The sequence below is a fragment of the Furipterus horrens genome, unplaced genomic scaffold (genome assembly GCF_987537825.1).
Source record: "Furipterus horrens unplaced genomic scaffold, mFurHor1.1.pri manual_scaffold_8, whole genome shotgun sequence".
NCBI classification, from domain to species: Eukaryota; Metazoa; Chordata; class Mammalia; order Chiroptera; family Furipteridae; genus Furipterus; species Furipterus horrens.
In genome coordinates, this window is record NW_028327178.1 from 110,090,727 (window position 1) to 110,101,008 (window position 10,282).

General features: G+C 67.2%; 1 protein-coding gene across 1 annotated transcript; it reads right to left on the reverse strand.

Annotated features, from left to right (window-relative positions):
- Window positions 1-891: 891 nt before the first annotated feature.
- Window positions 892-4,292, reverse strand: HRH3 (histamine receptor H3). The gene is made up of 3 exons (XM_090285343.1): window positions 4,040-4,292; window positions 2,889-3,055; window positions 892-1,842 (listed from the first exon to the last, which is right to left on the reverse strand). The coding sequence occupies exons 1-3, from the start codon at window positions 4,290-4,292 to the stop codon at window positions 949-951; spliced, it is 1,314 nt and encodes a 437-aa protein (XP_090141469.1). The 3' UTR covers window positions 892-948.
- Window positions 4,293-10,282: the final 5,990 nt, after the last annotated feature.

The window sequence follows — 10,282 nt, forward strand, 5'->3', positions numbered from 1 at the left end:
AAAAAATACACTTTACTGTGGACCTCAGGGTCTGCAGGGCCAGTGCAGCAGGTGCAGGGGTGCGGGGCATGCAGGGGCCACGGGTGCAGGAGACGCGGCGACGCAGCCCTTCCACTAGGCACCCCAGCTTGGTCCCCTCTGAGTGCCCCACAAGACCCTCGGGGCAGGGCTGGGGCCCTTGGGCCGTCAACCCCAGGGCACGCCGGTGAGCTGGCCGAGCAGGCATCGGCCACGGCCGCCCCCCGCGCCGCCGGACGGGAGCAGAGCGGGTAGGAGCAGCTGGCGCCGCTCCACCGGAAACGAGCCGGAGGCTGAGGGCGTGGGAGCCCACACCTGCCAATCCTGCCCCGAGCTGCTCTGCAATCTTGTCTGTCTTGATTAAACATCTAAGGAACATCGAGTTCACAGATGTGTTCTCTTCTTCTTTGTCTTCCTGAAACACCCAGAATGGAAAAGCAGAAAACAGCAGCGAGGTTCCGGGGGGGCTGTGAGCTCTCTGGGGCAGAGAGTTGGAGGAAAGGACTGAAGGAGCTGGGCCGGACTTAAGCAGGGGACAGCCGGCAGCAGAGCTGGTGGCCCAGGCCCATCTGGAGCAGGCAAGGTGGGCGCTCAGGTGCGCACAGGTGAGCACAGGGGCAGACAGGCCTCTGGGTCAGGAAGCTGGAGCGCACACCAAGCGTTTGCTTTGGGAAGGACACCGAGCAACAGCTGTGCAAAGGGTGGACGTCACTGGTTGTCACACGGTCTGTGGGGGTGGACATCGTGGCTGAGACCTCGGACTTGGGTGGCAGGGCCAGCCACCCACATTCCGGTTCAGGCAGCAAGGGCCCCTGGGCAAGCCCGCCAAGCTGCCCGCACTTCAGGCAGGTGGTCTGAGCGGGGCCGAGACGAGGAGGCGCGGCTCAGACCCCGGAGGCCGGGGCGCGGGCCGGCGGCCCTGGGAGCCGCTCACCTCCAGCAGTGTTCCGGTGAGCTGTGCGGCTGCGCCTTGAGCCTGTTGGGGCACAGCAGCTTGGTGAAGGCGCGGCGGAAGCTGTGGTGGCACAGCGGGTAGAGGACCGGGTTCACGGCCGAGTTGGCCCACAGCAGCCAGAAGGACGTCTCGTACCAGTAGTCAGGGACACAGCGGCCATGGCAGGCGGCGCGGATGATCATCAGCAGCGTGTACGGCGCCCAGCAGAGCCCGAAGATGCTCACGATCACTGCCAGCGACTTGGCCACCTTCTTGTCACGCGACAGCCGGAAGCGCTGGGTGATGCTCTGGGACACCATCTTCATGCGCTTCTCCAGGGACGCCGAGGACGCGGACGGCCTGGAGCCCCTCTTGAGTGAGCGGGGCCGCTCGGTGCCCCGCGAGGAGCTGCCCGAGCTGGAGGTGGGTGAGCCTGTGGCACCGCCGCCACTGCCCCCCAGGGCCGCCTCCCGGGCCTCGGTGCCGGGAGCCGCCTCGCCACCCCCGCACCGGTGCAGCGGCACGGCCTCCCCACGCGCCTTCCGCCGGCAGCCCCAGCAGCCGGGTGCAGCGGGCGGAGACGGCTGGGCCCCCTCGCGCGCCCCCTCCAGCCGGTCCCGGGTGCGCCTCTGGATGTTCAGGTAGATGCTGAGGTTGAAGAAGGTGACGCTGAGGAAGGGCGTGAAGAACTCCAGAGTGGAGGCCGTGATGAGGAAGTACCAGTTGTAGAAGAACTCCGCGTAGCACTGGCCCTCGGGGATGGCGCTGCGGCCCGACAGGTGCTCCCAGCTCAGGATGGCCGGCCCGTAGAGCAGGAAGGCCAGCACCCACACCAGCACCATCTTCCACACCGCCCGCCACGTGTCGCCCTGCTGGGCCCGGTAGGACACCTGCCGTGGGACACGCTGGGTCAGGAGGGGAGAGGGCCGAGCCCGGCCGCAGCCGGACTCCAGGACTCCCGTCCCCCCTCCTCCCTGCCCCGAGGAATCCTGGGCTGGCTGGGGCCCAGCCCCACTGCCCTACAGCCAGGCTGCGTGCTTACCACCTCCATCCCCCGACTGCAAGCTCCCCAAGGATGCTTGTCACTGTCCCTGTCTCCTGAGTGCCCATCTTTTCTATATCATCTCCTTCGATCATCACAGCAATCCCATTATTCTCCCCACTTTCTTTCTTGAAGGCTCAGGGAGGGAGGGACAGGCCAGACGGACTGGCTAAGGGGGCAAAGCTGGGGTCTGACCCAGGCCTACTGACCCGACCCCATGCCCTTTGCATTCTCTCCCCACCTCTCTAGACGGGACACATGTGGCCCCAAGCACAAGGCCCTTGAGGTGCCAGATAAAACCATCAAAGAGAAGACGAGAGGGCAAGGAAAGACCGCTGCTGCAGCGCTGCCAGCTGCACGCCCGCCTGGTACAGGGAGCCCAGGAGCCCAGGGCCCCAACTCACAGCAAAGGACACCTGCGGAGCCAGGAGCTAATGCTTGTCTCCCTGGGAGCACACAGACACACACAGACACACAGACACACTCAGAGGACTCACAGACGCACATATAGACAACAGAGACACAGCCATGCACAGAGACATGTACAGTCAGACACACATACAGAGACATACTCAGAGAAACACACACACACACAGACACACATACACACACAGGGCCTCTGGCCCACATTGTCCCTCAGCTCCAAGACCTTGGACCTGCCCGGAGAGAACATCTGACTCCAGGTCCAGACGCTGCCTCCCGCCTGTCCCAGGGACAGCCCCCAGCAGCAGGTGGCTGCTAAGTGGGCAGCTACCTGTACCGAATGCCTGGAATGGCGGGTGTGAGGCAGTGCCCACCACTCAGAGCAGAGTGGCCATCCCCTGCTGGGGGCCTCCTGGGGCCACCCCTGACCACCCCCAGGCGTGAGCATGGGCCGCTGCACCCCAGACTCACAGCGCGGGTGACGGACAGGAAGCGGTCGTAGCTGATGAGCACAATGTTGAAGACGGAGGACGTGCAGAGCAGGTAGTCCATGACCAGCCACAGCTTGCAGAGGCCCCGGCTGAAAGGCCAGCGGCCGGTCAGCACGTAGGGCACGTACAGAGGGATGCAGAAGGCTCCTGGAGGGGAGGGGCCGTGCTGGGCCGTGCTGGACTGGCCTAGGCCAGACCCCCCCAGAGACAGGCGGGACCAGGCCGTTGCCACCTTGCGTGGCAGCAGCCCCGCCTTACCCACGCGCTCCGCCAGGTCCCTGCCCAGCCCGTGGCCCCACTAGCGCCCCCTGGACTTGGCGGGACGGAAGACCCTGCTGGGGGCTGGGGTGGGGCTCTGGGTACAGTGAGCCTCTGATCCTGGATTCCGTATTTCCCAGGCTTCCTTCTGTCCAGCCCTCCCGTCCCCAAAGGGAGGAAAAAGGAAAATTTCCTCCCTCTCCTCTGGCCCGCTGGACTCAGGACCCTATCCTGGCTTCGGACAGCCTTTCCTCTTCAGCTCAGACACCAGGAAAGCCTTTCCCCTGACGCACAGGGCACTGGGCCACCGCCAAGCCCCGCTCGGAGCGCCTAGCAGACGCTCCTCCTACTCGCTTCCCAGCCCCAACAGGTGTCTGGCGCTAGGGCCCCTCCGCGCGCCCCGCCTCCCAGCCCGCAGCAGCTCACGGACACGTGAGAGCCTGCTCCTGAGACTCTCCCCCACCCTCATCCCTGCCTCTCCCACGGCCTTCTCCCCCAACACGGCTCTAAAAGCCCCTATTCCACGTCCCCTCCCCCAAACCTCCCCCCAGCGCCCTCTGCGCGTTCTGCGTCCACCGCAGCCTTTGTTTGGCTATTGCAGGAGCCAGCGCTGCATCCGAGGCCGCTGCGCCTTGAGCCCCTCCGGGCGCCCGCCTGCTCCGGACCCTTGCCCAGGGACATCACTCCCCAGCGTCCTTACCGCGGTGGGGAGGCAAGGCACTTCGCCCGCGCCCACCGCCCCACGAGTCCCAGACGCTCCCTCCCTAGGCCGGGGCCCCCGCAAGGGCGTGTGCCCGAGCAAAAGGCGCTCCAGTTCCTGCTGCCCGGGCCGGCCCAGAGCTCCAGGACTCGGGCGGGGGCTGGGGACTTTACCCACGAGGAAGTCGGAGATGGCGAGGTTGAGCAGAAAGAAGTTGTTCTGGGTGCGGAGGCTCGAGTCGGCCACGAAGGCGAGCATGACCAGTGCGTTGCCCAGCACCGTGGCCACAATGAGCAGCGCCATGAGCGCGGCCAGCACCGCGGTCCAAGCGGCGGAGAAGCTGCGCGCCCCGCCCGCCGCCGCCGCCGCCTCTTCAGCCAGCGTCCTCGACGCGTTCAGCGGCCCGTCGGGCGGCTCGCGCTCCATGGCCCGGCCGGCTCACGCGGCGCCAGAGCGCGGGGCAGGGCGCGGGCCGCCGGCTGGGTGGCCGGGAGGGGCACCGGCCCAGGAGCCTAGTGTTCGCGGGCTTTCCGCTCGGCCCGGTTCCCCGGGGGATGCCCAGCGCATGGTCCGCGGGCGCCTAGGCCTGGGCGGTCAGCGACGAGGGAGAGGCTGGATTCCAAGCCGAATGGGCCAGCGGCACGACCGCTGCAGCCGAAGTGGAGCAGGGGCAGAGCCGGAGCCCGAGCCGCTGCCGGAGCGACTGTGCGCCCCGAATGCAGCGCGCTTCCAAGTGCGCCCAGCGCCCAGCCCGCCTCCCGCTCCGGCCCCCCGCGCCCCGCGCAGCGCCCCCGCCATTGGCTGCAACCCTAGCCCCGCCCCCGTCCCGCCCCCGCCCCTCCCGGCGCCGGCAGCACCACGGACAGCGCCGCGTGCCCACCGGCCGCCGGAGCCCAGCCTGGGCGCGCACGGCTGCAGACTGCGAGCCGGGCCCCGGGCGCGGCTGGGGCAGGGCTGGGGGCGCTCCTGCTGCCAGCCCACCCGTGTGCACAGGAGCCGGTCTCGTGGCCGCTCGGCGTGCCCCGCGCCCTCTCGGCTCCCGGGGATCCCTGTGGGAAGCTGGAGTGGAGGTGGGGAAAACCTGCACCCGCGCTCAGTGGAACTTCCCCGCCGGGACCCTCCTCTTTCATTCTCGGGGCGAAGGGGTGTGAGAAAGGAACGTCTTAAAGAGAAAGGTTGGGTGGGGTCTCCGAGAGCTTGTGCCCGGGCCAGGGGTCCGCTCCCCCCCTGCATCTGCGCGGGGCTCTGGGTCTCAGTCTTCCCGTGGGCAGGGCCCAGCACAGAGTCCAGGGTGACCTGCAAGGCGCAGACATATGTGGAGTTACATAAGGAAAGATGAAGAGCCATCAGACCCCGCCAGGAGGGGACCGTGCCCACCCGGGGCTCAGGCCGGGGGGCCCAGGTTGAGGGGAGAGCGGCCAGGAGCTCGGAAACCAGCTATGGCCCCCCCGCGGACAGCGCGGTGGAGCGGTCACGGCTGCATGGGCAGACGAGGTCACTGCGCTAGGGCGCAGCCAAGGCGGCGGCTGTCGCTGCGTTAGCGCCTGCCGGAAGGGCTGGGGGAGGAGAGGCTAAGAAAGGGAGGGCCCCTCCCCCCAGGCACGTTCAGACAAACAGGGTCAAGGACAGATTCAGCTGCAGACATAGCCAGACAGACAGACACGCCCACACACACACACACACACACATAGAACCACATACCAGGGAAACAGTCACTCAGCGTCAGTCTGGGGCTTCAAAACAGCAGTTAGACACGTAACAGGCAGGGACAGCGGAGGAAGCAGGGGGGCGGGGCGGGGAGCAGGGACTCTCCACGCTCGTGCCAGCCGCAGCTCTGCGGGGGCCTCGGAGAGGGCCGTGGTGCGCGAGTCTGCGTGGGGGCAGGGGCGGGAAACCCGGGCCGAGGCTGCCACACCGCACACCCGCACTCCTGTGCTTTCCGGCTCCTGCAGAACCATCCCTCCTACTGTCCCCAAGACATGCTTCGGAAACTTGGGGGGGCGGCTGGTTGCAGGGAGGAGCCCCCAGCAGCCCGTGCTGGGGCACAGCCGAGAGGCCACGGCCCACCCTCCTGGGAGCCAGCTCCAAGTACCCCGCTGCAGCCCTCCCGTCCACCAGCAGAGCCTCCCCCGGCTGCCAGCCCACCGCACCCCAACGTGACGGTGGGCAGCGCTGCGCCGGGACCGGGCACCTATTTAAACCACGGTGAAGCGTTCCTAGAGTGGCCCGTGAGGGCGGCTGGACCAGGGACTCCCATCTCCCAAGCCCCCCTGTGCCTCTGGGACTGGCTCCGCTCACTGTCGCCTGCTCCCTGCAGGATGAGCGCCACTAGACCCTGCTTCCCCCAGCCACTCTGAGGCGGGCTCTGGCAAGACAGGGCTGCGTGCGTGCCCCCGTCCTGGCCTTGGGAGATGGCTCTGAATGGGGACTTAGAGGGGGCTCTGGCTCTCGCACTCGCTGGCTGGGACCCCCTCCCTGGGCTCAGTGTCCCACCTTGGGGAGTGTGTGTGGCTGGCCATCGGGGGGAGCGCTGGATACAGGGGCGTCTGTCTTGTGGTGGTTCATTTAAAGTCCCAGTGACCCTTGCGGCTGTCAGTGTTCTGGAGCTCTCCCTGGTGGTCTCTTGCCCCACAGCAGCTGGAGTGGGGCCCGGGGCCCCCAGCTGGGAGACCCGGGAGCTCTTTGCCTGGGGATGGAAGCCTTAGGAACGGGCTAGGGCTGGCCCAGGGGTTCGAGGGTGGCCCTGGGTGAGCGCCCCTCTCACGTGACCTCATTAGCCCTCTGACTGCCCTGGGGGGTGGGCAGGACCAGTGCCCCGTACAGAGCTGGACGCTACTGCCCAAGGCCACACAAGGCCAGCACCCCTCTCTTAATGGCCATGCTCCTGGCCAAGCACTAAGGTCCCTGCGCCTGAGGCCAGCAGGTACACCAACCCTGGGGACCTAGTGCCCTCTAGGTGAGACCCAGCCCAGCCAGGGCATTTCTGGGTGAATAAGGCAGGTTCCAGTGTGGCCGTCCAGAGAACAGCCCTGGGTGGGGTCTGTCCCAAAGCGAAGGTCTCCAGGCCCCAGGATGGCGGGAAACCCTGAGAAAGGCTGGCTGAGGGCGGGGACCGACGACGGGACCCTACTGGTGGCTTATCCAGACCCCCCCACGGAGGGAGCGGCTGGGATGCCAGCTTCTCCACCCTTGAAACAGCCAGCATTCTGGGTGTAGTGTGTCCGGTCCAACAAGGAGGCTGGTGGGCAAACGCCCCATTCACACCAGCCCTGGCCAGTGAGCAAAGCCAGAGCCTGCAGCCCTCACCCAGGAGAGAGCCTGCCACCGATGGAGTGACCGCGCGCCTGTCCATCCGCGGGTCTTACTGAGCACCTGCCAACCTCCAGGCACCTGCCGTCGCCGTGACGGAGCGGGGTGCACGTGCACCCCTAGGTAACGCGTGTCCAGGCTCCTGGCGCTGTCGCGCAGGAAGGCAGCGAGGGTGGGCACGGGACTGGGTGTGCCGCCTGGCCCGCCCTTCAGGAGAGCCTGCCTGGGTGAGGGTCGCTGACAGCCCCCGAGCCGGTGCCTTTGGGCTCTGCTGCTGAGCTGCAGCAGAGGTGAGTGACACCCCTCCCAGCTGGCGGGACTGCAGGCTCCGGGCCTGCACCTTGTGTGGGCAGGAAAGTGACCCAGGTGAGAATCTCTCCGGGGTCAGGGGCAGTGTCCAATGTCCTGAAGGGCTGGTCGGGGCCTGGAGGGAAAAGAACCTGGTGGGCAGGAGGGGCTGGGATGCAGCCATGTGGACAGACGTGTGACTGCGGGTGCCAGCGTGAGGAGCCTTGTGTCACGCCCGAACACCCACCAGGAAGCCCCTCCCCGGGAGCAGGGCGCTGGGGGAGCCCCTGGCACTGGTCCCCCAGAACTGCATGAGGCGGTCGTGCCCGAGGCCGTGCCAGGACCAGAAGCGTGAGCTCCCACCTGCCCAGGCTGATCCGGCTGCTGCCACCTCTGCATGTCCAGCCTGCCAGCCACCCAGACCACCCTGAACCCCCAGTAAGGGACGTTGGCCAGGAGGAGCAGGCGCCACCTGGTGGCGAGGTGACCACATTGGGCCCTTCGGTACTGGACAGCCCTGGCATACCTGCTCAGGTGTGGGCTTGCTCCGCCCCCTGCCGCCCACCTCCGGGCCGCAGCAGCTGCTGCTCCTCCCACCATTGGGGGCTCACAGCGGCCTGATCTACAGGTGTGGAGTCCCAAGCCGCCCGGGGCCCACTTCCCAGACAAGGACGCACTGGTTGTATGGCCTGCCACCTCGTCCTGGGGCCGTTCACTTTACGGGACACAGAGGGGCCTCCCGAGGGCACACTGACCACGGTGGGCACCGCCCTGCAGGCTCCAGTCTAGGGCACAGCGCCGTGTCTCCAGCAAGAGCCTGGCCTTCCGGGCAGTGGAGGCTGGCCGGGCCCCTCAGGCCCTCTGCCAGGGTCCCTGTGGGCTCTGCAGGGTTAGAGGTCCCCTCCCCAAGGGCCCACGGGCCCACGGCTGTTGCTGCCCCTGGGCGTTCTGAGCGCCTCTGGCCCAGGGAGCTGCAGGCAGGAGGCGCGGTTCTCGCAGGGCTGACTGGCCCTGCCAGCAGGAGGAAGCGGGGTCAGGGCACACGTGTGGAATGCAGGGCCCCTCGACACCATGGTACCCCCTGAGCTACAGACACCATGACAGGACTGTTTGGCCTAAGAAGGAACAGCGACCAGGGATCGGACCTCAAGGAATGAGGTTGTGGGTCATGACTAGGTCAACCCCTGGGCACCAGCAGAGGTGACAGCTGAGGTGGGGGGGTCCGCTGGAGAGTGGAGGAGTATGGGGGTGAGCACTATCCGTGTGCCCCCCTCTTCTGTGTCTCCCCCCAGGAGAGAGGCTGGGGCACCCCCGCAGGAGCCCCCAGGGGCTGGGGACAGAACCCATGGCCCACGAGCTGCGCTGTGCAGAGGTCCCTTCCGGCGACGGGGCACCGGAGGCTGGGCACCGGGAGGGCAGCTGCGCTCCTCTGGCCGTGGAAAGGGTGCTGAGAGGTGCTGGGGGCTTGGTGGGGTCCCCAGCTTCAGGGCACAGCCGGCCCTGAGGGCGAGGGCCGCTGCCAGGGCGATGGAGGCTGGGCCGAGAGCCACCTGGCCTGATCCTGGCTCTCTCTCTCTCTCAACATTGATCCAACTGGGGATCGAATCCACAACCTTCTGGTGTAGGGACAACACTCCTACCAAATGGGCCACCCGCCTGCGTGCGAGAGGGAGACAGGGCTCAAGGCCGCCCCCCGGGATTCGGGGCGGGGGGCCTGCGGGAGAAGCCAGGCGGGGGTGGGGGGGCGCTGGGGGGGGCTGTGGTTGGAGAGCATCCTGCCTGGTGCCAAGTGGACTCTCCGGAGAGGAGGATGTCAGGCCCCGGCCCTGGGGTTGGAGCCTGGCCCAGCGGCGGCCTGCCCACCTCCTTCCGGGCCCGGGGCCAGCGGTGCTCTGGGCTGCAGCCGGGGTCGCCAGCGTCGGGCCGGCAGGAAACTGTCGCGGGGCAGTAGAGTCTGCCACCGCCCGCTCTGGGGACTGGGAAAACCCTTGTCCTCCCCCAACAGCAGGCCCAGCACTGCGTTCGCAGAGCTCTGCCCCCATGCGTGGGGACACGGCCCGCTAATGAGAAGTGATAAGGCGCCCGGCCGCCGAGGCCAGCTGCCGGGGATCGTCCCGCCGGGTGACGGACAAGGCCCGCGCTGGGGCCCTCTGGAGGAGCCAATGCTTGCTTTCTCCCGCAGGAGCTCATTTCAATATGGAAATGCAGATTTTTATCTTGTTTGCTTCTTGTCTTATTTTTTTGCTGGTGACATTCTGAGCCAGCTTCAGTGTGTGCTGAGGAGCTCAGCCACCAGGGCTGAGCCACACGGTTCCCAAGGCCACTGCTTTGGAATAAAAGTACGATGTCCCTACCGTTAGGGACAGGGTTGAATTGGGCCCAAGGTCCAGGTGGCAGCCGGGAGAGAGAGGACAGGAGGACCAGGGCTACAGTGGCCGTGGGGAGGCTACGGGAAGGAGCGTTTATTGTCCGCCATGGCTGGAAGCTCCAGGGTGGGCTTCAGACACGGCTGCATCCAGGCGCTCGGAGAACAGCCGCGCCTTCCCCTCCGTCTTCGCTGTGTCCTCATTCCTGGCGGAATGGCTCCCGGAGAGGAGCGTCTCAGAAGCCCTCAGGGCCACCCAGGCTCCACAGTCTTGCCTGCGCTGTTCCGTGCTGGGGTCCCGACAGCAGGTGTGTGCACATGTGTCCTGCGTGTGCGGTCCCATCCCTTGGGCAAACGGCTCCCCGGGGCACCCTGGGCCCCACTTCCTCCAGAGGTAGCTCTGGGGAGAACGCAGGGGCTGAAAGGGGGCCCATGCGGCGGGGGGGGGGGGGGC

Bases quoted from the DNA above. Each gene is read 5' to 3' on its own strand.
- HRH3 (XM_090285343.1), bottom strand. From the start codon at position 4,292: ATGGAGCGCGAGCCGCCCGACGGGCCGCTGAACGCGTCGAGGACGCTG. The intron at 3,056-4,039 runs GTAAAGTCCCCA...CCTCCCCTCCAG, and splicing joins CATCTCCGACTTCCTCGTGG to GAGCCTTCTGCATCCCTCTG. The intron at 1,843-2,888 runs GTGAGTCTGGGG...GTCCCACGGCAG, and splicing joins TCCTGTCCGTCACCCGCGCT to GTGTCCTACCGGGCCCAGCA.